Source organism: Drosophila melanogaster, chromosome 3R (assembly GCF_000001215.4).
Source record: "Drosophila melanogaster chromosome 3R".
NCBI lineage: Eukaryota > Metazoa > Arthropoda > Insecta > Diptera > Drosophilidae > Drosophila > Drosophila melanogaster.
The window spans coordinates 8,353,637-8,380,696 of NT_033777.3; the positions used below are offsets into that span (position 1 = coordinate 8,353,637).

Consider the following 27,060-nt stretch of genomic DNA (forward strand, 5'->3'; position numbering starts at 1 on the left):
GGTGGGCCAAACAGTTCACCTGGGCTGGTTCAGGTGGGGTTTAGGAGTCATCTGTAGGACTGATAAGTTAGCAAAGCTAACAAAGTTCTCAAGTGGTTATCAGTCAAATAAACAAGTTATGTAAAGTTGGTGGTTGAGGGAAGCTAAAAATATCTAACTTGTAGACACTCTATCTATATATATATATATATACCATATATATACCATACCATATATATATATATATATATATAAATATTAATAATGATATTTTGATTACGGTTGTCATAGTTTTTGTGTGATAACAGAAATGAAAACTTATAATTTAGCTGTTTGCCCAGCAGCAGTTTCAGTATTCGAAATATTTTTAAGGTTTTTATTTAGACGTTTTGATAGAGAATGGAATGTGTGTGCTTTCTGAGGAGCATGGCGAAATGCTTTCAGTTTCTACGAACCACTTGGCTTGGGGGTGCCGAGAATAGAACAACAGCATTTGCCCCGGTAATGAACTTTGTAATGGGTCCGAAAGATACAACTTAACGATCGCACCTTGGCGACAACAGGTCGTCGGCATTGCATTTGTGTGCGGATGGCACTTGAGTATACATAGGCACACCACACAGATACACAGATTTTGAGTTGGCTTTCGGTTTTAATTGTCCGACATTTTCGCCGAATGCCTTTGTTTGCAGTTTGCTGTTGCCAGGCGCCAAAATGGTGACTGCAAATGAAATGCAAACTTTGGCAGGCGGGAAAATTGCTTTCGAATGTTTCGTTTTTTACTCGCTTTTTATTGGGCATTTCCCTTTCTCGCCGGCCGGTGCCAACGCTCCAAATTCACTGCCCACGGAACCCGGATTGCACACTCCGCCTTGGGTTTTCCTCCTTTTCCGGCGCCCACACACCACAAATTGAATTATTTACAGTCTGGCCTCGAAAAACTGTGTAGCTTACAGAAAATGAACTTTTTCTTGGGAAAAATGTCATATATATATATATTTACATCGTGATCTAATTTGAAATCTAGCTATTTCAAAACAAGTTAACGAAACAAATTATAACGTTGTAGAGGTCATACTGTATCTTCTGGGGACAGCGGAATTTTTTGATTGTATTCACGTGCCGAGGTAAACCGTTTCAGTTCAAGTAAAACCCCCAGTAAGGTGGATTTCAGTTTCGAAATTTCTTGATAAGCTCGCTCGTGCAATAACGATAAAATACGAATGGCGATAAGACAGGGCCAAAATGCAATGCGGACGCGATCAGCGGCTATAATTGCGTTTTTTTTATGCAACGCGACCGCATATTTGGAATTTTTTATGTCGTGCCCAGAAACCGACCAAAAAGATGAATGGACGAGCTTGGAAGCTCAGATTTTAAGCTTTTTCCCGCAGCTGCAATCGTTTTGAGCTCTAAAAGAGAAACCCACGTTTTCACAGAGCCGTCTGAAAGTAATGAGAGCCATATAAATAAAATATTTGGTCTAGCTAGAAAACATCATCAGATCAAAAAACCACTTGGCTAGTTTCCAGAACTTTCTAAATAGATCAAAGATCCAATTGTTATTACATATATACTACATTAGTTGCAGTTGATAACACTATCGAAACATTGCTGCAATGCATTGAAATGACATTGAAAATGATTAAATGGAAAACCCCCTTGAAAAAATTTCAACTGCTTCTCTGCCAGCACCAGCACCAGTTGTCCATCTGGTTTGCCGGCTTTGGAACGCAGCTGCAATAATACAGAGCATAATTGCATTTATTTTTAGACACCCACTGCAACTGCACTGCATCCGCTGAAAGTTTCCACATTCCACGCCGATTTCCATATGCCTCAGCATGTTGCTCATACGCCCGAGTCACCGCTTGAATGTGGATGGGGGGCTTGCCTTGGCGAATTTTTGGTAAACAACAGCATAAAATCATGCGTAATAAACTTACAGCTACGCGTTGCTACGTGCCGAAAGTCTCGCAGTTCCCCGGCTTCCAGGTTCCACCACCTTTTTCCAAGCGTGTGACAGTGAATACTGACAAAAAATGTATTTGTATCTAAAAAATGGAAGCCAAACTGTGTCAGAGCAAACGTTCAAAAGAACTAAATTCTGGATGAGCGTTAAGAATATACGTTAAAATACACAAATTTATTTGTCAACAGCATAATTTAATAGTTAAGTAAGACATATGCTGTAATATGGGGTTACATTTTTTTCAGTGCTAGATTGTGGATGGTATTGGATCTCTTTCTTATGACGCTTGTTGTTCGTTCGTCTCGCTCGCACAACCGGCGGCCTTGTGGGGACACCTTGTTTTTTTTTTGTTATGCTGGAAAAAAACTCATTTAATAATAATAAATAAAGGCGACTGACAAAAGAGTGAGATTGATAAACAAAGAGCGCCGCGCTGATCGATTCGCTTGGCAACCCGTTTTAACGGGACAACGCTCCATAAAACACCAGCCAATACAAAACTATACTATATATACTCAGATACAAATAAAGCAAATTCTGAAACTGCAGCTGGAGTTTTATCTCCGTTCACATCGCGGAAGTCGGCGAGGGGTGTTTCAAAAATATGACCCTCACACCCACGAGGCGGAAGTTTGCCGCAAACAGACATTCGGGAAAATAATTAAAGCAAACAAATAATGCATTTACATGCATGTTCCGTGGGCACATCAAAATGCTGGCTCTTTGTAGAGAATTTTAAATTATTGGCGATCGGGAATTATATGAAAAAATAACTTACACCTGTAAAACTTTTCTTTTCCTTTTTGTTGCTTAAAAAGAAACTCATTTCATAGTGATTGTGGGTTTCATAGCAAGTTTACAAGCTCTTGATTCTCTTATCAATACATATTTTCTAATGATAAGTATCAGCGAAACTGTTATGACATTTGTGGCATTGAATTCTTTTATAGTTTCCCTGCACATTTATTTATGTATTTCCCCAATTGGCGTGTAACATAGCAAAAAGAAAATCAATCAAATTCAATGCTAAAGGGATTTCTTGCCTGCAGCCTAAATTGGCATGCGAACCGGTCTTGTTTACAAACAAATAGTACGTGAAATTATAAGTAGAGGCAGTAAGCTGATAAGAGCGCGTTACGAAACTGTTTCGAAGAAGAACAGCAGTTGGCCAGCAGCTGATAAGAAGGTGAGACAAAGAAGCAAAAATGCCACGCTGCGATAAGCGTGGCGCCTTAAATCGTAAAGTTCTTTTAACTGATGTATTTCGGTAACATAGGCTAATAGCGAATTTAAATTGGCGCCCAGTAGTATTGGGTGTTTATCGATTGACATTCAGGGCTACCTGCCTCGAGAACAGAAGAGCTATCGATAGGCAGGTTGTACAGGGATTTTTTAGTGATAAAGTAGAGTGGTTTTTTCTGCGTCTTTTTCCACGGAAGCTGTTAGTTAAATGAAAAGTAATTTAATTGCAGCAAACTGTGGCTTTAATTAAAAAGGTTTCTCTGAAGGTAAAAAGTACTTTTTCCGTTGAATGCAATTCTTCAAATGTGAACATGCTTAAGTGAAACGCGTGAAATTCCAGAGATTTGCCCATTTTGGCAATATAGGTGTTGTTGTTTTTGTGCTGCGATAGCGCTGCGCAGATCGTCTTCTTGGCTGAAAATCAACCGGATCTGGCTAGAAGGCCGCCAAGCGAGCAGAGCTTAAAGCCAAAAGACACAGATTGATCATTTCTATATGTTTTTGCAGTGTTTCACTCGCCGTGATCAGAAAACGTTGTACACCAGGTGCAACAGGTGCCGTTGTTCGCAAGTGAAAACCAGTTGAAAGCAACTAAAAAAGAAAAGCCCACAGAATGCCGCCCGTGCAGTAAGCAGAATGTTCCGCCCCACTTTCTTAACGTCCTTGTCTTCAAAACGCCCACATATTGCATCATTTGGCAGCATAATAATCATCGTTATCCATTCGCACAAATAAGCATTTCGCTAATTAATAAAAAAATATAACTAATTCAGGCTAGCAGTGCCTATCATTCATGCCCTAATCCAGCGTTAACCCTCTGCCAGTGATGGTGGTGCTTTGGACCCCCATTCAATGCAATTTTCCTGCCAGATGTTTACTCCATCGATGACGTCATGGTCATATTCAAATTTATTTTTAAACGCCGCCACTCGAGTGTGTGTGTGTGTTTGTGCGAGAGTGCGTGTCTGTGTATTGTTTACTCTTCGTATTTTTGTGTGTATTCGTCGGATTTGATTATGATGAGTGGGCCGCTGTTGTGTTGGCGGCAAACCCAATTCCAATTGGATGCTTGAATTTGTAACCCCTTTTGGAGGCCAAGGAATGTTCAATGACTCAACCAGTAATGGGGAGTTGATAGTTACATCTTATTATATATATTGTTTATATACAAACTTTTCAAATGGCGCTCCTGCTTGTAATAATTACTTCAATTACTCATTATAGCCATTCATTGTTATCCAGCTTAAAGCGAATATGATAGTTCTTCGTATATATTTTATATATGTATATATAACCTGTTCCGAAACGATATATCACCAAGCCATCACATCTGCAGCGTATCACGCTTGATATCCAACTGCCATGCGACACTCTCTGTAATGAAAGCTAAACTTCCACGGAATGCCAGAAAGCTTTTTGGCTGTGCATTCGAAGGAAATATGATTCAGACATCGTCAACAGAGCCGGCAAGCGATAAGTCTCATTGTTTTGTCCAGTTTCTCATTTCACGCCCTGCCCTAAAGTCGTTTTTCTTTGCGCTCAAGCTATAACCATGATGTACTCTAAGGCTGAAGTGTAATGGCCTCTGAATTGGTTAGTTACTTACCAACAACTGATCCTGATCTTCTTCTTAATTCACAGAGTCCAGGCAGCGAACATGTCGCTGGGTGCCATGCATTGTACGCGATGTGCCGACGGCTTCGAGCCGACTGAGAAGATTGTTAACTCCAATGGAGAACTCTGGCACACCCAGTGCTTCGTGTAAGTAAACCTCAATGTAGTTGTTTCACTAATACCCTCACTAATAAACATTTTCTAGATGTGCCCAGTGCTTCCGACCCTTCCAGGATGGGATATTCTACGAGTTCGAGGGCCGTAAGTACTGTGAACGCGACTTTCACGTGCTCTTCGCTCCCTGCTGCAACAAGTGCGGCGAGTTCGTCATCGGACGGGTCATCAAGGCCATGTCAGCTAGCTGGCATCCACAGTGCTTCCGCTGCCAATTGTGCGCCAAGGAGCTGGCTGATTGCGGATTCATCAAGAACCAGAACCGCGCCTTGTGTCACGAGTGCAATGCCAAGGTGAAGGCGGAGATTACCGGCCGCTATGTATGCCAAAAATGCCAGTAGGTTTCAAAGGCTTTAGGTGAAAACATGTTGCTAATTACTCTGCTTTTCAGCGGCCTCATCGACGAGGAGCCTTTGCGATTCCGGGGCGAAGTGTACCACGGCTATCACTTCAGTTGCACGGCCTGCGGCACAGAGTTGGATTCCACTGCTCGGGAGGTCAAGAGCCGGCCAGGATTGGCTGCTAACGATATGGTGGGTTTTTTTTTCTTTAGCAAATAAGAAGCAACTGAATTATTATTCCATTATAGAACGAACTGTATTGTCTGCGTTGTCACGATAAAATGGGCATTCCCATATGTGGTGCCTGTCGTCGTCCGATTGAGGAGAGGGTGGTAACGGCGCTCGGAAAGCACTGGCATGTGGAACATTTCGTGTGCGCCAAGTGCGAGAAACCCTTCTTGGGTCACCGACACTACGAGAAGCGGGGATTGGCCTACTGCGAGACGCACTATCATCAGCTCTTTGGCAACCTGTGCTTCGTCTGCAACCAGGTTATTGGAGGCGATGGTGAGTAACTTAATTGAACTATATTCTGGGTTTATTTAATGCGCTCATTCCATAATGCCAACAGTTTTCACTGCCTTGAACAAGGCCTGGTGTGTGCACCACTTTGCGTGCTCCGTGTGCGACACGAAGATGACACAAAAATCGAAATTCTACGAGTACGACGAGAAGCCGGTGTGCAAAAAGTGCTATGACCGATTTCCAAACGAACTCAGACGACGTCTGCGCACCGCCCACGAGATGACAATGAAAAAGAACACCTAATGCCTTGGAGCGAGTCTCAGATCCACACCAAACAGTGCCTTTGTCGTTGTAGACCCGCTTTCACTACCATTTTTAACATTTGAGAAACTAAAACCAAACAAACTAAAACCTCTTGTGCATGTCCTTTCCGTCTGTTGTAATCCGGTTGTGTGTAACTTAAATTTTAAATCGAGAATCAACGGCATCAATAGCTAGGGAACATAACATTGTGTATTAAAAGCCTTTAACGTTGTTATTTAATGGAATTTTATTTATATATAAATGTTTTTAAAATTATAAAACGTAATGCTTATTCGCAATAACTTCGTAATGTGTTTGACCCGATTTAGTTGTGGTGTCAAGTAAATGGCATTTGATGCACTTAAAATTTACAAGCTCAACAGCTTCTGAATAAGACTTCCCGATTTAATTACGGCTATATGGTTGATATATTTGATACTATCAATATGAACTGACTGATGGACCTTCAAAACCTCAGCCAGATAGGAAACCTGTGCTGCATTCGGGTTGTGCGGGAATTCTATAAAGTGTTTGTTCAAATGTTATGCTCAAGACAAATGTTTAATATCCATACCGTCAATCACGCAAAGGTTTGTGGCACAGGGAGCGGTGAAGTCTAATGGATAGCGACGGATATCCATTTCGGTTATGTCCTCTACATTCGTGTAATCGAGGTACATTACCCGGTACTTTGTCTGCTGCCGTGGAACAACTATAATCTGTTCCACTTTGCCACGATACCAGGAACCCTCAAATCTGGCAAGCACATATTCCCTGACACTGTCAAAAATGTTAATTAAATATAAACTTACATTGGTATGGTTATAGTATAGTTACACTGGCTTATAAGGCTCGCAGTCTGTAATTTCTGATAAACGAGAGTGCAAGGCGGAAAATTCGGAGGCGTAGGTGCTGTCAAAGGCCCCAAAAATACCTCGATTTTTTTTTGTACTATCCACAACGATGAGATCAATGCCTTCCTTAGATTCGATTGAAAATCTACGCATCTCAAAAGGCTAATAAATAAATTAATAAAATGTGGCTCTCAATGAGAATTTATATTATCAACTCACAGGTTTTAGGACATGTTCGTTTTTCGACATTACGATTCCATTTGTTTGGGCATTAGTTTTATGGATAACGGGAAGTTCCAAATTTTTTTTATGGTTTGGAAGTTGTAACGGATAATTAGCTTTTGGTGTTAAGCATTGTGTTAAGGAATGTTTTACGTCTTCATCTTTAGGCTTTGGTGCAGTGTCCTGATCAGTTTTAGTTGCCTTATCAGCAAGATCAATAAAGCCAAGCATCTTATTAGAGGCTCCTTCTGTAACCAGTACATTAGTTGATTTTGATTGATCAATTTGTCCGGAGTTCTGTTGCTTGAGTATCTCCTCACACTCATTCTGTACCTCTGGTTTCGTTAACATTTTCTTACATTCGATTGCAGGAATTGCAATGGGTTGATCAATATGTGAAGGTTGCGGACCTTCTAAGGAACATGACTTGATATTCTCGGCCGCAGAATTAGGGTTTCGTAGCAACTTCTTACTGTTGAAAAATGCGTTTAACTGTTCATTTACCGAAAAGTTCATCTCCGTGTTTACTAGTTCCACGAGGTGTAATCCAGGGCACTTTTTAATGGTTGCCATATATTTCTTGCCCACGAATTTCGAGTTGAAGGCAATGACATCATTGGAATAGTCACAATTCAATACATTCTTGAGCTGCACCAGTTGGCTGGAACAGGGCAATGCTTTTAACTCATCATTGATATCCTTAAAATCGAAAAAAGGTCCAGAATGTTTGATTCCAAGATCGACCAAAAATAAGTGGGAAACCTCACGGAGCTTCTTACACATCTTCGCTCGCACATACATGCCATTAAAGTGGACTAGGCACAATCTATTTGGTGGTGGATTTTTTATTCTGGGCAATAACGTAGCTATGGTATTAACCTGTGAAGATACAACACTTTTTAATTCGAAATAGTCTCGTCAACAGTAGAATTAGAAAAAAAAACTCGATTTGCTAGTATTTAAGTATCCAAATAGTATACAGTTTTACACGCAACACTATTTCTTTGATAATATTCATTTATAGAATTTGCTATCATGCACGCATTTTACTTCTAATTTAGGAATTTTCTTGGATTGAAGAAATTTGACTCCATATATAACAAACCTTCTTGCAAACTTCGTCAAACGCTCTTTCAGCAGATTCGCTGGCATCGCGAATATAGCAACGATTACTGGATATGAAGTCCGTAATGTATACCATAGCACCGCTGGGCGGGATGATCGCTTTTGGCGGAGAAACGGGAATATCATCTTTGGCTGCAATGATGCTGGAACGGCCGGCGTTATTGCACTGCAAATCCGGAAGAATAGGTGAACGGCTGAGGGGTATTGGCGACGCCTCAACTACAGATTTGTCAGCGTTTAACGAACAGGCCCCCTCCAAAGTTGATTCCCTGTCGCTCTGGAACACGGAATATTCATTGGGAGAAACCAACGCGGGCAGCGGGATGCAGATGTAACGATGACGTAGCCAATCTTGCCGCTGACAATGCTTGGAGCAGTAAAAGTCCCCGCAGCGCTGACAGACCCTTTCCGCTGCGTTTGCGCAATGGACGCATTTTCCTTTGGCTTGCGCAAGCTGAATTACAAAACAATATTTTGGTGTTCGGCTACTTTTTTAAAAGTTGGTTCTTACTTCATCAGCACCGGCAACTGACTTTTGTGCTAGCATGTTGTCACACTTTATTTCCGATCGAAAAGGAAGAGTTTTTCAGCGTTAGTTCTCCAATGATACAGCTGAAGCCCCACGGTGTTACCAGATACGGAAATCCGATTAACGGAACTTAGAAGTGCACATTAGTAATGAAATGCCGTTTTCCCACTTATTTATTTATAACACGTTAAACTGACAAATATTTGTTGGCTGTTAGTATTAAATATATTCATATATTTATATTCATAATTAATTATTATCTTATAGTTTGGAAGTAGTTAGCTCTTAATATATGAGACATACTTTAAAGTGTAGTTTAGTATAATCAGCTGTTTGTTGCTTATCGGTCTTATCGATAATTGTGGGTAGCTGCATTTGATTTGGCAGTTCAATTTTTAAATATTTGCAAGCTTTTAACTGAAAATGTCGCCACCATCTGGTGAATTCCGTTGCCGAGTTTGTCTTAAACAGGATGAACTTCTGGTGGATATCTATGAGATCGTGGAGGAGATGCAAGTGGACCTGTGTACCTTGCAGCCAATGTATTTATGCCAGGAGTGCACCAACGAGCTTCTCATCGCCGCCAAGTTTCGCAAAATATGCGTGGAGTCGGAGAAGTTGCGCGATATGGCTCCGGAGATAAACATAGACACGGCAGAACCCCTAGCTTCGGAGGAAATAATTATTATTGATCCCAGCGACTATATTGAACAGCTCTCCGCTGTGGAGGATCCCGAAAATGAACCTATTGGAGTTTCACGCTGGAACTGCCAGCATTGTGGCGCTGGTTTCCAGCTATCGGAAGTACTGCGTCGGCACATCCAAGAAGTACATGCTTCAATAACTATTATAGACTGTAGGGAGCGCAGGCGGATCTTTACGAAATTGGGTTGCTACCAGGTCCACAATTGCTCCTATGCCAAGACACCCAAACGTGGGCACAAGTGCCTGGAGTGCGGTAAGTGCCTTCAATCCGCCTCTAGTCTGGCAAGCCACATTCGCCTGCACACCGACGAATGGCCCTTCACCTGCGATCAGTGCGCCAAGGCCTTCAGGACCAATGGAGCATTGGAGGTTCATCAGAGGCGCCATAAGCAGGTCTTGCAGCACAAGTGCCTGCACTGCGGGCGTGGTTTTGTAGAATCAGCGACGCCACATAGTTAACAGGCACACGGAGGAACGTCCGCATCTTTGCAACGTCTATCAGCGCAGTTTCTCCAGGGTCTACATGCTCGAGCTGCATCTCCGCACAAACACTGGCGAAAGACCCTACGCCTGCCAGCATCGTGACAAACGTTTCGCCCAACTGGGAGTCCTCAAGATTCACGAGCGGATCCATACCGGCGAACGCCTGCACCGCTGCCAAGTGTGCGAAAAACCTTTTACACGGGCGGGACAGCTCCGAAAACACGCGTTGCGTCATGAAACGGGACAGTGATAAGTTGCAGATTGCCGATTTGGGCCAATGATCTCTGATCGCGGTCAAGGTAACAGATATAAGCAGCCTTATTAGTGACTTAGGCAGCTTCTTTTAATGCCAAGGTGGGCCCACAGCGATTTGTTTTGCACATTCCAAGGCTCTTCATACATCGGATAAAGATCAGGACAGCGACCGCTACCACTTTGGCTATCACTTTGTTGCCAAATGAAGTGCCATGGGACGATTTTGAGAGTTGTTTCCCTATACTGTGAGGCCTTAGGTGTCTGTAAGTTTGGTATGCGTTCTGACTGCTTTTTTTTTTACTAAATACCGTTCCCGAATTCCTTTTCCAGCATTGTCTTCCTTCTTAGATGAAATTACGAACAGTGACTGTAAGAAAATCAGTTATGCTTAATATATCCCTAACCCAGAAAGTACACTATTCAGTTTTGCATTTTGAAATTCTTTATTGCATGCAGGTAAGAGTTAGTAATGTTTCCTTTTGTAATTGGTTTACTTTTGCTTTGACTTGCAATTATCCTAAAAGTTACAACAAGTGACGCAGGTATATGCTATAAATATCCGTATAATGTATAGATGTATATCGGGCTTGTATGGTATATTCTTTAGATGAATTCAAATTATAATTGAAGAGACAAACTTGTACTCGTAAATAACTAGGTTGAGAGCATGAATTGTCGTTTGATTTTTATTTCCATATCTAACCATAGCTCTCGGTACATCTTCGATCCTATTTGTACAATAATGTTTATGTATATTTATATATGGTTGTATTTATAAATATGGTTAGTCATCTTTTGATTTGATTTTCATGCAGTTTCGAGTAATTGGCTTAATGTAACTATGCGTAAATTACGAAATTAGTTTAGTTCTTTTGGGTGCTATTCCTCGTATGGCTTAATTCTCTTTGGGCTTGCTTCGGGTCGTATCTTTGTCTTCCATTATGGCGGCGGGATAGCTGCACTTGTTCCACATCTACATCGGATTCGGGTTCGGTTAGAGGGTCTTGATCGGAATCGAAGGTAGGGGTCGGGTCGTTTTCGTATTGGTTTGGGGATCACACTTATTCTACAAAAGCGTCGCCTCTGGGGTAAACGGAAATGCGAAAGAAATCGATTTAATATCTAGATGAGGCCAAATAACTGGTCAACAGGTGAGAAACAGGTGCATAACTGGGTGCCCATTGTTCCTGTCTACAGCGCTGATCCCTGCTCTATCCTTCGCTGATACTTACGCGCCTGCACGCTCAGATCGTCGAGTAGTAGTTCGCTGGACGACTTGGATCGCTTCGGAAAGATCAGGGCTTTGCGGAGGGGTGTCACATGGGCAATGGCCACTTGGGAGCGGGATTGCGGCTTGGGCGGTGGCCTTGGCGCTCGTTTCTGCTTGTGAGAGGGCTTTCTCAGATGCTGCACAAAGGACTTACTAACTGTGGAGCCTCTATTGAAGTCCTCTGTCTTGTTGAGCGCCCCATTGGCGGCGTACTTCTGTAGCGTCTTGTTGTCCTGCGACTTCAAACGCTCGAAGAGATTGGTAAGAGTGCGGGAGCGAGGTGGCGATGGAGCCGTATACTTGTTGTGGTTTAACTGGGGCGTGCTGTGTTTGGGCGTTCGTCCAGCTCCCATTCCCGCACTGGCTGTGGGTGTGGTCGAGGCCGTTTGCGCTCGGCTGGCGAACACCTCGTCATCAAGTTCGCTCAGGCTGACCAGCATATGCTCGTCCTCGAAGAGATCATCGGTATTGGTCTGCGTCTGCGTGCCCTTGTCATCCTCGTTATCGTCATCGTAGCAGGAGAAGATCTCATCAAAAGCCGCGTTCACTATGAACGACTCGTCCTGCAGCTCTTCGTTATCCTCCAGGCTGCCATGTCTTCGCAGGGTGCCGAACAAGTTCTTGCGATAGTCCTCGAAGGTGGACTGCTGCAGTTGCTGCCGGGAGTCATCCACTCGCTGGCTCGGCTGGAATGGCCAAAAGCCGGTGGCCAGTGTTTGGGTGCTGCAACTGTTGGTCAAAACCCCCTCGTGCATGGTCGGCTGCTTTTGTGGCTGCGACTGTGTTCGTGAGCGTGCGATTTGCTGATGTTGCAGGTGTGGCTCGTGTTGCTGCTGCAGTTGCTGCTGCTGCAAACGCTGGCGGTGCAATTGCTGCACCAGCCGCTGGCGCATCTCCTGCGAGCGGCGCTTCAGCTGGCTGTACTTGCTTTGGGTGGTGGTGCCGCCGTTGGCCTCATACTTACTCAGCTCCCGCTCCGGATGGCGATCCTCCTCCTCCGCCAGGCGACGTTGCAGGGCCAGCGTTTCGAACGTGTGCACCACACTGCCCACATGGGTGTTGATCTCGGGTATGCCCAGATCTCCGCTAAATAGATCGGCATTGCGTCTGGTCAGCGTCTTGGTGGCATGTCCATGCCCTGGGGCGTGGCAGTGACGAAGGGGCGGCACTGGGCAGCTGGAATCGGAGGGATAGTGCTCGTGGAACTCACAGGAATCCTGCTGCCAGAGTAGGTTGCCCAGTTCGTCGTGACCGCTGCTTCTGGCCTGGGAACTCGACTGGAGGTGTTGGAAGCAGTGTGTTTTTGTGGTGTGTCGATGTTGTTGTTGTTGTTGTTGATGATGATGATGTTGTTGTGTGGTTTGAGTTGAGTTGTTGGCAGATATTTCAAGCAATTCGTTAATGAAACAAATAAACAAAATCTGATTAGCCGAGTTGGGGGCAAAACACGGTCTGCTTTTGGGTGCTAAGTTGGTGGCTGGTGAGCTTTTTTCGGGTTTATCGGTATCTTTTTTTTCATTTTTGGCTAAGGGTCAGGGGTCAGGAAGTGGTGGGCCTGGCTTAGGTCTACAATAGAAGTAACTACTTTCATACGCTTATACATTATATATACACATTTAACAATAAGCTGCATATGCCATCTCAATGGTCTTTCAATTGCCTTCTGACATTCGCTACGAACTAAATTAGTTTATAGAGACTATTATTCGAAAACAACAAGCTGCCCAAACAGTTGGCACTCAAAACACTTAACTCCTTGTCCGCCCAAGCCTTTTGTGTAAAAATGCCGGGAATCCACTTCCGGCAGCCGCAAATTCAAGTTTGCATTGCAATCGGCAATGTATCTTGTAGATCAAAATTCTGTCTTGCGAATTCGCTCAATCAAGTAAATACTTTCAACCATTTGGCAAACACACATGTAAATGCGTGAGTCTGTGTGTGTGTGCGTTCATCAAATTCAGGTATTTAGTGGGTGTCCCAAAAATGCTCCCGAATTCCACAATTGTTGCTGGTACTTTTCAGATTCATGATTACTAGATAGATAACTGAACTGAATATGTATATCTTGTTTCGGGACTATTAATTCAATCAATGTAATCAAAAACCTAGCCAATTAAGTGCAAGCAATGTTAATGCATTATATTGGCTGTTATTTTCATTGAACCTATGACCTTTTGCCAATTAATTGGAATAACTATCACTAATTGTGCAGTATTTTAAACTTAAAAATGAAAATATACATATTTTCAGGAATAAACATCGGAAATAAACCTGTATAAATCTCAAGTAAATGTTTTTTTTTTCAACTGCCTTACTTTCTGATCAATTAAACTAGCAACGCTAACCTCTAATCAGTGAAGAAGATATGAGTCATGTAAAGGATCGGACAGCTGCTTTTGGAACACCCTCAACCTCCGTGTGTGTGTGTGTGCCTGAGTGTGCTGGTGTCTAATAGTAGTTATTATCGAATGGTAGGCTATCACTGGAGCTGGAGTAGTGCTGCTGCTGCGGTGGCAGCGGCAACACCTGGTTGCCGCAACCGTTGCGCTTGGCTGACTTGCTGTTGCCGCTGCACTTTGGCGGCTGCATCTGTTGCTTGTGCAGGACCTTGAAGTCGTCCTGCGACTTGCTGCTGCTGCCCTTTGAGCCGTGCTTGCCGTTCTTGTGCCCCTTGCCGTGCTTGGTGTGCTTCAGGCTGTGGTGTTGCTGCTGCTGCAGCTGATGCTGCTGCTGATGCTGCTGCTGATGTTGCAGATGTGCCTGCTGCATGTGCGGGTGGCTGTAGCGATCGCTGCCGTTCTGCGGATGGTGGTGGTGCTCGATGTGGGCTATGTTGCTGCTGCTGTGGTAGTGCTGGTGCGGCAAATGCTGCTGGTTGTGGTTGCTGTTGTCGCTGGTGGTGCCGCTGCTGCCATAGCTGTAGATCTGCGACTTGGACTGGCTGCGTAGCGGCTGCTGCTGCATGGTGGCCACACTGTAGTGGTCCAAACTGTCGAAGGTCTGCAGATAGTGCGGATTGATCTGGGTGCAGTAGTCGCCGCCAGTGTTGCTCTGCTGCTTGCGGTCCAGGGTGTTGCGTGCGTTGCTGCCGGGATGCTGCTGGTAGTTCAAGTGTTGGTAGTGCGACTCCTGTTGTTGCTGCTGCTGTTTGGCGCCGTTTTTCATGGGCAGCGGGGGCGGCTGTGGGGACTTTCTGTGACCGCTCGACTTGAAGCTATTGTTGCCGCTATGAAGGGTCAGGCTGTTGTTGCTGTTGCTGTTGTTGCTGTTGCTGTGGTTGCTGCTGCTGCAGTCGGATTTCGTCTTGATGGCCACGAAAGTGTTGGGCAGCGGCGGCAGCAGGGGTGGCGTACCGGTGGGCGTGGCTATCGTGGTCGAGGGCGAGCTGGCCCCGCCCACTTCCCGTTCCCGCTCGCGCTACGCGATGTGATGACCGCCAAATGTTCGAAGTACCGGAACGCTCTGATTTTTGTGATGTTTTTTTTTTCGGGGGGTTGTTGTTGGTTGTGGTGTTTTGGTTGTCGAGTGGTTGGTGTTTTGGTGGGTAGTTCACATTACAATTGTGGTGTGCGTGTGTTGGTTAAATGCGCATTTTGATTGGTTGGTTGGTTGTTTGTTATCGGAAAATGAAATGTCAGAGCGTAAAAAGAGACGAAAAAGGAAAAGAGTAGACACTTATCATATAAGTTGTGTATGATATAAGTATTTAAATATTTTTGCTTAAGAAGAGTATACGTAGGTGTCGTGGTGTGAGTGTTAGTGTTCGGTATTTTTTGGGGGAATCGGGAAGTGCGTCCGTTGACATTTGTCTTAACTGTGTTTGCTTGGTCACTAACCGATGGACGGTTCAGTTGGTAATTCATATATATACATATAGCTAAGCTCGACTCACGTACAGGTGCTAGGAAAGGTATAATAAAAGGTGATATATTCGTGCATTCGCGGGCTACATTAATATTTACACAATCTAGGTTCACAATCTTATCCAGATCTTGGCCAGCGCCCTGTGAGCTTCAAGACAATAAATGTGCAAAACGTTCCACATAAATTAGGGATACTGCTGCAAATGCTTTTCGGGGGTGAATTCGGTGGGGATTTCATGCTAGGATGCAAGGATGCAGTTGCAGGCGAGCGGGGGAAATGGCTAATTGGCGAGCGAAAACTTATTAAATTTAGCTGCAAGTTAAGCGATGGCACACCCACACACAGTTACACATGCATATAACGCTAATTAACCAGACTAATTTGAAAAAAGCGAGCGCAAAGTTGGCATTAAGTTAAGTTAAACGAAGTTGTCGCATTTAAGGACTTTTCGTGACTTCTGTTTGAGGCGGCGTGGTAGGCAATTTTTACATTAAATTAAAAAAGTTTCCGCCCCGCGGCATCAGTAAGCGCAACTGTTCTTTAATATTCTTTTATCCCAGCAGCTTCCTTCTGTCTGAGGAGCACTGTAAATGCACTTTATGCATAGTCAATAACGCACTCACATACGCACGCACGCACACACACACATGAAAGCGGTAGTGGTGAAGGGGCAAGGGGTGCGGGGATTAAAGAAAACTTTCAGTCGCTCACTCAATGCACTCTCAAAGACACTACAGGGTGCACTTGTCGAGCAACTTGGCTCAGCGGAAAAGTTGACAGGCATTGACATAATTTTACGCGCCATGACGACTTGAAGGAGCCGCAGGATGTGTCTGAATGTCGAGTGCCACACCCAGCTGGTGCTGCATCAACATTTTCTGCATCATTTAGTTACTGGTACACTCGCGAATTGATGAAAACTTAATAGACCTGCCACATAATTGTGGCTAATGATGGATGACTGCGAATCGAAGACCATCTGCTGCCCAGAAAGAGTCCACGAAAAATCGTAGAGCGGCGGAACAGCGATGGCAACATCATCAACAGCAGCCGGAAATGGGAAAATGGGTTGGGGATGGGAATGAGAACTGGAATGGGTGCGCTCGGCGGAAGTTCAACTCAGTGCCACAAAAATTTGAAAACTTTGTAAACAAAACTTTGAACTCGGCACTTTTGCTGCTGGCGCGAAACGAAACGAAAAACATCAGGCGACGATCCGCAGGACCTTTAGGATAAAAATGGCTGAGCATCCGTCCCAGCCCTGCCCCTTTCTCCCGGTTGTCAACTGCACAAAGTTTTCCACACGGCAAATGGTAACTGAACTTGCTCGAAACTTGGACGAGAACGACGACAGGCACTGGAGTTCAACTGGAATCCACTCTGCATACAACAACAAAGGCGTTCATCAATTGTCCGGCGGATGTTGAGTTCAGCCGGAGAGGAATCTGGTTTCCAGTGTTGAAAGGGGGTCCCGCCAACAGACGGACCAGAGATGCAGATAGAGGGTGAGCGGTGACAGCGACAAGGACAACAACAATGACAGTTGCAGCCAGGCTTCCGCTAAGCTCGGCTACATCCGCCCCCTAACCCCCCCCACCAATCTCAGACCCCACTATCCTCCAATTTACACGCAAGAAAAATCAGCACAATTACCCATTAATAATAATAATAATTGAAGAAATATTCCATTTCATGAATTGTAGTTCTAAATTATCAATTTTCTAAATTTGATTTCAATTTCCAAACATTGTTCATAATAAGATTAAAAAATGTACCTGTTCTTTTCGAGATTTTCTCACAGTGCACTCCCACACGGATCAATGGTAACTGCACTTCAAAAATGGCTTCTATCTGCCATACACAACACTACGAAATCCAAATGGCGAAGAAAAAAATAAATTCAAACGAATTTTCTTTTGTAAATATTACTTTGTGCTGTTCTCGGAGAAGGGGAAGATGGTCGCTCTGCATTTCATTTGAAGAAAATGATACAAGTTTTCCCCACAGCTGCTGCTGTCCAACTCCCAACACACCCACTTTTCCAACCCCCTTTCCGCCCACACGCACGGCTGTGTTGTTGCTGTGCTTTGTGCACTATTGTAATAACTATCTCGGCGAGTGTTTGAAATGCGTTTACCGAAAACTTTTACGGCTCTGGCGCTGCGAAAGTGCAAGAATGTTTACGGGGTTCTTCCTTTTCTTTTGGAATTTCGTTGGGGGTGGGCTGTCACTTTCCTATTTCAGATTTAAATAAAATTGCACGTTGCTGTAGTGCATAAAAGATGCCCAAAATAGTTGGCAACGCAAATAATATTGCACATATTTCTCGTTCCACTGCGAAGACAGTGTAATGGCTTCGTATTATGTTATTTTCCATATATGCAACCCCATTAATCGAGTATTTTCAATATTATTTTAGTTATAGTTACTTAGATAACATTGCAAATTTAGTTTGCATTTGAAATATTAATGACATATTATATACCTACTAGATTTCATAGAAATCCAAAAAAGAACGCAGTAGATGCATAATTTAGCACATTGAATTTAAAACTAGGGGCATTTTTTTTATTGTCAGTTTTAAATAAATCGCCATTTGTCTGCATAAGAGGTGCCCAAAAAAGTATGCAACGTTTTATTCGCGCGGCGAAAATATCGCGCATACGCCGCGTTGTAAATACGCAGTAATGGCCCATAAAAGATAGCATATTGAAGTAGTAATTGTCGAAACCCAAATCACGCCATAAATTACCGAAATGTATGCCCGAAAAATGTGCACAGCGAGCGCAGTTTAATTAAATGATTAACACAGATATTTACAGCACGGGACCGCTGAAAAAAAACGGGCGCTTCGCACCTGCGAGAACTTCCGCTTTCACGTCGCACACGAACACGGGTCAACAGGAAATACATGTTGTGGTCGTGTCGCTCTCATCACCCCCCTCTCCGCCCATAACCTGTTTTGGCCACTATCCCCTTTTATGCGAGTATGTATCTTCTGTATATACCGGTATCCCAGTGTCCTGGGCAACGGTCAATTGCTTTGCTTAAACAGTCGACAGTCGGCGGTTTGGCCTGCGTTTGTTTTGTTTGCTGATTGCGCAAATATTTGCGCAGGCATTAAACGCAGAATTGATGGCCAAAAGGGGCTGTGCCACTGCCGTGGCCAGAGTCCGGCCGCAATATAAATTTAAATATTAACGCCCCGACTTAACGTCGATGAGTCGCCATCGTCATTGCCAGCGTCGTCGTTCTGAGTCCTGAATTCTGAGTCCTGAGCCTTGGTAGTCCACCCTGTCTGTAGGTATTTTTGGTTCAGCCTCCGTCTGACTTCTTGACCAAAGTGAAAGGCAAACGTTTGCCTTAATGTTAACAGCCTCGTTACTTTTTATTGCACGCACCGCGCCAAGTTAGAGGTCGAGGAAAAGCCAAAAATTTTCTGTGTGGTCATTACCGCACGGGCAACCGAAGAAAAAAAAGGTACCAAAATTGTGATTATGAACACAAATTTGCGCTTAAATTGCGGGCATTTCCTCTCGCTTCTGTTGGTTAAGGCGTTGGCGCTTTTTATTAAAAACCGTCAAGTCATTAAATTTTATTACAAGTTTAATTTTTCAATAAGGCCGCATAAAGGGGCGCAAAGGGAAATCCAAAGAAGGTGAAGGTTGCGCTTTTAGTAAAGTTAAAAGGGATTGAATTATTCTAGCCCTTTTTGCAAACAAGTTAATAATGTGATCTAGTTTATTGTTATATTCAATGTGGTTTGTTTTAAAGACGCTGCCGAAGTGCTTCGAATTTTCAGTTTCGAACAGTTTAGTATGTCCATTAATTTGGCCCAGAACATTTAATCCATTTGGATATAGTTTATTTAATAGAAATTATACGGTTCATTGAAGGATCTATAAAAAGTAATGTAGAAAATGTAACCGCAGTGCCATCAAAATGTCAAAAAAAAGACATGTCAGCGTTTATGATTTAATCCCAGTCTGGTGCATTAGTAGTTGTGTAGTGACTACATTTAGCGCAGTTTAAGCACACACACACACATGCACAGCATCAACGCACAGGTGTGCAGATGCGATGATGTCGAAAGGTGAAAAAGTCGAGGCAAGTGTTTGAGTTAGTTATACGGCCACTAGCTGTGTATATTTACTATTTTACTTGGGCAGCCGTCAGAAAGGACGGCGGGCCCGTAAAATTCAAATTTCATGTGTTGTGTTTGCCCGAAGCATATTAAAAAATAAAATGCACCTGCAAACGCAGAGCCGTACACGCACACATAAATTACATTTATAGTGGTACAGCCGGCGGAAACTTTACTTTTCCATGGAGCATGCCATTTATGACATCCGCGCTAAAGTGCCGAAAAAAAAAAAAATTGTGGCAAGGAGTATAGAAGCTACGGCAACGCATAAAAAGCATATTAAATGCCTTTTGCCTTCGCCGTTGTTCGTCGCCTTTGTCTCTGAAGCCCTACAAGACTATGGACTATGGCTCGAACCGGAATTTGCGGCGCAGCCAGAGATTCCAGACTCCAGAAATCTTTTGGGGGTGGAGAGAAGTATGGAATAATCTGTAGTCTGTCTCTGGAGACCGGGGGATTTTGTTTGTCATCTTTTAATGGCGCAATTAGAGCGCACAGAATGCGTTTACTGAAATCTGAGCGGCGGCTGCTGCTGCTGCTGCTGCCACTGCCAGGCGTCATAAAGGATTTTTAATAATAGCGCCAAATTACAATAGACAAGAAAAACCCTCACGCTCACACTTACATACACTCGCACACAATCGCAAACACATGGCAGCAAATTGCGTATACGGCGTGTGGCACTTTGAAACAAAAACCGAACCACGACAATGCAAAGTTCGGTCGATGGGCGTGGCAGTTGTCTGCCAAGGCGAGTTCGACTCGCTGTTTGTTGTTAGCTGTAATTTGATGCGCCATTGTTTTCCTTAATCCCACTGCACCAGCCATTTTCCTCTTTGAAAACACACCCCCCCCCCGCGCTTTTCCACGGCTTTTCCTGTCAGTTGAGATTCTTTTTGCCCACTACGTTTAGTTTTCGCTTCCAAGCCATTGCTATGCAATTTTGAGCACCGCCTTGAGGATAATTTATGCGCGCATTGTTTCTTCATTTTGCGTGGCTTGTCATTAGTTCGCAGGGCAGGCGATGGGCGGTGGGCGGTAGGCGGTGGACTGTGGGCGGTGGTGTCAAAAGTGGCTGCAGTGCAGCAGCTGCAGGAATTTATGGTCTCCGAGTTGTTTTGTTCACGTGGCCTGTGGCCCAGAATTAAACTTTCCTGCCGCGCCACGTCATCTCCAGTGGAATTCAAATTGTTTTCTGATTCTAGGACAGAACTCATTGCCAAATGGCTGAATTAAGCTCTTTAAGACGATGGGCATTCGACTCGACTCGATGAACTCGATGCGGAAATGCACACGCAATAATTTACGACTTCGGGGAGAGCAGGGAATGCTGAAGATAGGGCGGTAGTGCAACATAAATCCATTTTGGAAAATTTATGGAGCATTGAACTTATAACGAAATACAATAAAATCTGCATGCCGCTCGACAAATGCAGCGAAAACTCGAGAATTCTCCGACGGAAAAAACGGAGCAGAAAAATAATAAATTTTATTGAGTCCGGAGCATTGAGCTGCCGTTACCTCTTTGACAATAAATATGTTTCTCAAAGCGAAAAATCAAATTATTTTTATTTTTAAGATTTATAAAATTTGTGCAATACTCGTCTAGTTTTACAATTGTTCTTTGATTAATATTTACATTAATTTATCGGTATAAAGAAACTCTTTGGCTTCCTTTTATTGCCTTTATGGGGTACTACTGTACTATCTCGTCTTCATTGAATTGGATAATAATTTTCCATGGCATTTTCCGAGATGCCTTTTCCCACGCTCGAGTAGCAGCAGGCAAATGTCATGGGAGGACGCAAAAGAAGTCCAGCAGAAGACATAATAAAATTAATGCCGGGGCATTATGTGTCCTTTCCCGGACTCGAGACCGTCCGCCTGTTTGTCCGTGTGTCTAGGCCCTGTAGACGTGTGTTTGTCAATGCAATGAGCCATTAAAGCGCCGTTGACTGAGGGGGGTGCTCACACATAACGAGGCCATAAGAAGGCAATGACGTAAGAGTCAACTATCGAGGGGAATAAATCATATCGGGCCTTATTCAGGTCGCTTCCCATTTAAGCCCTGTCTTAAGTTGAATGCATAATAGAATGCGATATTTATGGAATTCTTCTGGCAGCTTTCATCGGTACTTACGCTGTTTCGGCAACCGAAAGACGTTGCTAAATGCCAGCAGAGCTCACAGGGCGCTTTTACATCTGGAAAATCCCTTGTATGCCTACTCTAAAAACACCAGATAGAATTTTCAATCAAAACGGTGCGGAGTGCAGCGAGCTTTATATAGTTTGTATTATTTGTGCAAGATTGGTGCAAAAACGGTAAGAGAGACAATCTGGTGAAATCATAATGCAAGTAGAAAACTAATAATAAATACTGATAATTAAAGCGAAATGAACTGGGCCAATGCAGAAAAACAGCTTTAAACAAGGCACAACAACGAACGGGCGACAGACAGAGACAGATAGAGATACAGAGTGAGATGGAATCGATAATAATACAAAATTATAATTTCCATTTATGGCTGCAGGTGAAATACTTAATTCAATTTCAGTCAATTTATGTTTGTTGTTTTCTTTTTTTTTTTTGCTAGCTAAAATATTTGAAATTGCAATTAACTGAAACGCAAAAAGTATGTACGTATAGTTAAAAAACTTTTTCTCTCTCCAACTAGTTGGCAACAGTACGAAAAAAAGGCTAAAACGAGTCGGTTGTTGCCGTATGTAAATTACTTTTGGGGGTGCGAGGACGAGGTGGTGCACATCTGAAGCTCTAAGGGGCTAAGTGTGTTAAAATGCACGGGTAATTATGCTTGGCTTAGAGGCTATGACAACAAAAGTGTTGAAAAAATGTACAGTTGTAGGCGGGCGGAGAGGGGGGGTGGCTTGGGTAGCTGGGGGCGTGGCTTGGGTGGTTTTGTGGCTAGTTTGGGCTGTTTGTTGCTCTTGTCTCTTGTGGTGCTGGTGGTGTATGAGGTGTTGGGGAAACATTAATTCATTTACAAACTTAAATTGAACGTGAAATTATTAATTGCTTGCTTAATTAATTTATAATGAGTTTTTCAGTGGCATCTGTTTCGCGTCAGTGCAAGAAAGAGAGAGAGAGAGAGATAGATAGCTAGTGGGCGTTGGTGCAGCTAGGCGATTTGTTAATATCAAGTATGCGCAATGTGTGCCATGATCTGGGAGCAAAGGTTCGGAAAATGTCTGGAATGCCGTGTTCAGAATGTATTCAAGTGTACTTTAGTCTAGTTTTTGGGGACAGGTTTGTATCGTGTTAGATGAAGTTAGAGTTTCGGTTTTTGTGGGACTTATCTCTTTGGTTATCACAAGAAAGACATTCAGTTTAACATTACATTATGCACTGGATGAAGCGTACACTAGTGGCTAGATTGAAGGATAATTCATCGTTTTGGTTAATAATTATTTATATATATAATGTGTGTGTGTGTGTGTATGGATATATTGGACACAAGTATCGAAACGAAAATGAGTTGAAAGTAAAACTCCAATAAAACGTTCGTATGCCGCTTGCACCACATAACAAATCATGACTCAGCTCATCGAAATATCAAAATTTTGTAGAATGTGTGGGGAGTATATAGTATATATATAGGTAGTATTGTAATTGGCAAACCACGATCATCAATCATCAATCAGCGAGCGAACGAGCGAGCGAACGAACGAGGAACGAACGGCAGCAACTTCCGGCAGGATATATACGTATAGAGATATATTTGTATGTATATGTTTTTGCGGGTGTGGCTGTGTGTATGCTTGGAGGTATAAATATCAAAGTAAAAATTCAATTCAGTTCATTCGCTTATTATTACATCATTGAAAGTTCATCAAAAGAGAAAGTAAAATGTAATCCTTTACATAAATATTCATAGTCATTAATATAAGGTATACATGTCGTATAGGTGGATTTTATATATATATATTCAAGGTCAGTCATCAATCAATCAATTCATATCAATTAAACAATTTACAAGTATGCGTATATATAATATATATATATATATATATATATATTTAGAGAGAGAGAGAGACAAGAGACAGAGAGAGTGAGAGAGAGGAGCAAGACGGGGGGGTTTTCTGGCTGGATGGGGTTTGCTCACCAAGTCCACGTAATGAAAACTAAAACACATTTATAACAAAATAGCTTCGAATGTTCTTTATAAGCTTCGACTTGGCTTCAACTAAAAAAAGGTTAATATTTCGGCAGGACTTTTGCTTTACTGCTTCCACTCGCGGAAGAATTGCTTTTCGATTATAATGTTCTCGATTCGGTAAGCCAAATCTTTCTTTAGCCAAATCCTCGTTTGTTTCCGGTGCCGTTCACTTGGTGTTTTGGAACCGCTTGAAAGAATCTCATACGTGGAAATTGGTGAATGATTAGTACTAAGTTCGGTTAACACAAATCACAGACATTACTTAAAAAGGATTCGCATTCAAAGTCATATTCAAATTCATATTCAAATTGAAGCATATGCCAAGTGTGTCAGTGTGATTGAGTGGGTGTTTGTGGCTGGGTGGGCGGTGTGTGTCCCGTGAAGTGGGCGTGGCCAGTTGATGGGCTCCAAGACCAATGCCGACATTTGTATCTACTAAGCCCGACGGTCAAGAATCTGCCGTCTGCGTGTGTAAAAAGTATTGCTTTCAATCAACTAACAATGGATGGATGGTAGGTGGTGCTCTGCGCGCAGAGCATTAAAAAATTCATAACCAAGGGGGGAGGGGGGTGAAGGTGGTAAGAATGATGTCGGGGAAAACTGAGAGCTCTGTGCTCTCATGAATAAATCAGAACTCAAAAAAATATTGGGGGGAAAAACATGTTTTATTGTTCCATATCCATCCATACAAAGAGGAAATTATCCAAACGTTTGCACAAGGCATGGCACACACACATACTAACGCACGCACACACACAGCGACAAAGTGGAAATACAATGAACGAAATCAATATTAATAATAATGCCCAATGCAATATTAATGGGAAACTCAACTGCAAAAAGTATTAAGGCACACAAAACTGAATACATGTGAATACGAGTATGAATAAATATTAACACGCACACACGCATTCGCAATTAAATTGTTTTTATTCGTTATAAATTTGTTTCATTCATAATGTGTTACTTATGCTTTCTTTCCCCTCATCGGTATGTTTCTTTTTTTTTTCATTTGTTTTTCGTATTTTCTATAAATTACTTGCTCTGCATTATTCATAATTATTGTATAAATCTTTATATTTGTTTGCCGGCTTTTTGTTTCAGTTTTCTTGCTTAAACAATTCCACGAAGATTGCTATAAATGAAATACAAACAAAATAGACAAAATGCCACAAACACGAGACAGAGCTAGAGCGAAAATTGGGAATTCAATGGATATTTAAAACTAAATAGTTACATACATATGCGAGTTGGTTGGTTTGGGAAAATGGGAATAAAGATTATAGAACTATTGGCTAGTAAACTAATTTTTTTTAGCAAGGACGGTAATTCAATTCAATTCTCTACTACTCTAAAAATCAAGGAGATTCTGCGATATTTAAAGAAATAACTTACTGAATTATTTAATGCATTTCGATTGGGATACGTATCAGGGGTAATTAACCTAAGCTCCAGATGAGTGTACGTGTCTAAGCTAATTATTATTTTTGCTAAGTCGCAACTGCCTCCTTTTATTAGTTGACAGACAATTTGAATTTCTTTTCTACGTTTCAAAATATCAGTATTTATGTATTGTTATTCAGTTAATACGAAAAGTGTATGACCTGTGGAGAATGTTACTTTCGACCATCCCAACGTAAAGGAAAATTGAAGGAACGTGGTGCAAGATATTGAACTCGACAAGGGGTGAGTAAAACTTTGGTGTTGCATTAGTTAGTATAAGTAAATAAAAAACGAACAAATAATGAGATTACAAAAATCAGATTCATTTTATTTAAATAAAGTCGCTTGATTGTTGCTAAAATAAGGACTAAGATTAATGTAAGATAAATTTATTGTACATAAAAATAAATTAATACAAGGTGCATACATTTATACATTGCACTAAATTGGGGGCCCAACAAGATTCGTTTCGATTTGGATCAAGAATCGTCCTCATCTTCGGACCCAGCCAGATCTTGGCTCGACTTCGATATTTGAATTCTAATAGGCGTCTGCAAACGCTCGGTTTCGTATATTCTGACCTTCAACTAAACGGAAGGGGATAGATGTAGGTTTTCTTAATGCTTAGATTGGTTTATAAAAATATAACACACAAAATACAAATGGTGTGGTGGTATATAATGAACATTTAACACACAAATCAAAACAAATAATCAAGCTCAAAGCTATTAAACCGAAAATTGGTTACACACAGATGATAAACTTGGATCATACCATAAAAATGAGATTGGCAAATAAACGAAATTATATATTTTCCACAAATTGTTACTCTTTGCCTCGCACGCAAGCAAATAAATGTCGTGAATTGAAACTGTATTGCGCACAAACAAAAAAATGTATCTCAAACAACGTGCTGCGAAAAGATTCGGTAATTGTAACATAAACGAGTCGCATTTGCTCTTTTTTCGATTTCCGTACTCTTTCCTTGTGATTATTGTGATTATTTTATTCATTAAATAAAAAGATTTTTCGCTACATTTTTTCCTTTTTGACTTTAATTAATTTCTGTTGCGAATACTTTTTAAAGAGAATTGCGTTTCGCAATACACGCATTTATTCATTGCTGGTGGTTCATGAATGCAAACCAATTTTATGAATGACAGCGGAATGAAATTATTAAAATGGTGCATTATGATGATTGCCGTTGTGGTAATGGTGTTATTATTGTTATTATTTGCACTGCTTTCTGATTTGTTTGCGCCTCGATGCGAATTACTCGGTCTATCGAGTGTTGGTTCGATGTATGGATCGAAAAGCTCATCTCCGACCTTAATTGCTTGTAATTAACTGCGATAATTGCGTAAAAATTCATTTGAATGCAACACGCGAGAAAGATACTCGTGAGTGGGAAAATTGAAGCTCACTTCCGAGAAAAATGCATAAGCTGTCGAACTAATTTAATCGGTAATCAAAAAATTCTCAGATAATTTAATTTTAAGATTACTCTTGCTGAATCTTCAAAACATTTACTCCAATGTGTGTGAATGGGTGCTTTTGCATTTGTGAAGGTGAGCATTTCGAGTGCATTCATGCGTGTGCCTGTGTTAGGGTGTTTTCGGTTGTTTGCGCGCGTGTGTGTGTGTTTGTGTGCATGTGTATGTGCCGGCCAAAAAGATAGCTTGAAATACCTGGCAACCTTGAAGTGGATTTGTGGGATTTGGCCAACTCGTTAGTCAGTTACTCAATCATTAATTTGCCATTGCGTAACCAAGGGAAATTTTTGAAACTCTGTAAGTTCCTGTCAAGGAATATGTTGCACGTTGAGCTGCAGTGCAGCTGTGTTGTGGCAAGATCTAATTGGATTATGCGATTAGCACAAGTTCAAAAGCCGATTTTTCTTC

The 27,060-nt window shown here is 42.2% G+C and overlaps 4 protein-coding genes across 10 annotated transcripts in view; 2 read left to right on the forward strand and 2 right to left on the reverse strand.

Annotated features, from left to right (window-relative positions):
• The first annotated feature begins 3,341 nt into the window (after positions 1 to 3,341).
• stck (steamer duck) lies at positions 3,342 to 6,328 on the forward strand. Of its 4 annotated transcripts, NM_001260058.2 has the most exons (7): positions 3,342 to 3,459; positions 3,701 to 3,820; positions 4,835 to 4,954; positions 5,013 to 5,318; positions 5,373 to 5,514; positions 5,571 to 5,829; positions 5,894 to 6,328. In NM_001260058.2, the coding sequence occupies exons 3-7, from the start codon at positions 4,851 to 4,853 to the stop codon at positions 6,088 to 6,090; spliced, it is 1,008 nt and encodes a 335-aa protein (NP_001246987.1). In that variant the 5' UTR covers positions 3,342 to 3,459; positions 3,701 to 3,820; positions 4,835 to 4,850; the 3' UTR covers positions 6,091 to 6,328. The 4 variants fall into 4 exon arrangements, with proteins under 4 accessions (NP_001246987.1, NP_524278.1, NP_731241.1 ...); NM_079554.4 differs by lacking the exon at positions 3,701 to 3,820; NM_169220.3 differs by lacking the exon at positions 3,342 to 3,459 and having other exon boundaries at positions 3,695 to 3,820.
• On the reverse strand, positions 6,322 to 8,918 carry Veneno. Its single transcript, NM_141540.3, has 6 exons — positions 8,803 to 8,918; positions 8,272 to 8,745; positions 7,164 to 8,045; positions 6,928 to 7,106; positions 6,665 to 6,870; positions 6,322 to 6,610 (listed from the first exon to the last, which is right to left on the reverse strand). The coding sequence occupies exons 1-6, from the start codon at positions 8,836 to 8,838 to the stop codon at positions 6,459 to 6,461; spliced, it is 1,929 nt and encodes a 642-aa protein (NP_649797.2). The 5' UTR covers positions 8,839 to 8,918; the 3' UTR covers positions 6,322 to 6,458.
• A 271-nt stretch (positions 8,919 to 9,189) lies between these two features.
• CG7963 (uncharacterized protein) lies at positions 9,190 to 10,258 on the forward strand. The gene is given in 1 exon segment (NM_141541.3): positions 9,190 to 10,258. A coding segment is annotated over 1 exon segment (1,015 nt). The 5' UTR covers positions 9,190 to 9,243.
• A 433-nt stretch (positions 10,259 to 10,691) lies between these two features.
• Positions 10,692 to 27,060, reverse strand: part of CG45263 (uncharacterized protein) — a 113,290-nt gene continuing 96,921 nt past the window's right edge. For 2 of the 4 annotated variants that reach the window (NM_001260060.2, NM_001316568.1), the window contains exon 16: positions 13,057 to 14,995. In NM_001260060.2, coding sequence (NP_001246989.1) covers positions 13,982 to 14,995 — 1,014 coding nt within the window. In that variant the 3' untranslated portion in view covers positions 13,057 to 13,981. Of the gene's footprint in view, positions 12,811 to 13,056; positions 14,996 to 25,534; positions 25,747 to 27,060 lie in introns of those variants that run through there. The other 2 variants (NM_001260059.2, NM_169223.4) reach the window with 2 other exon arrangements.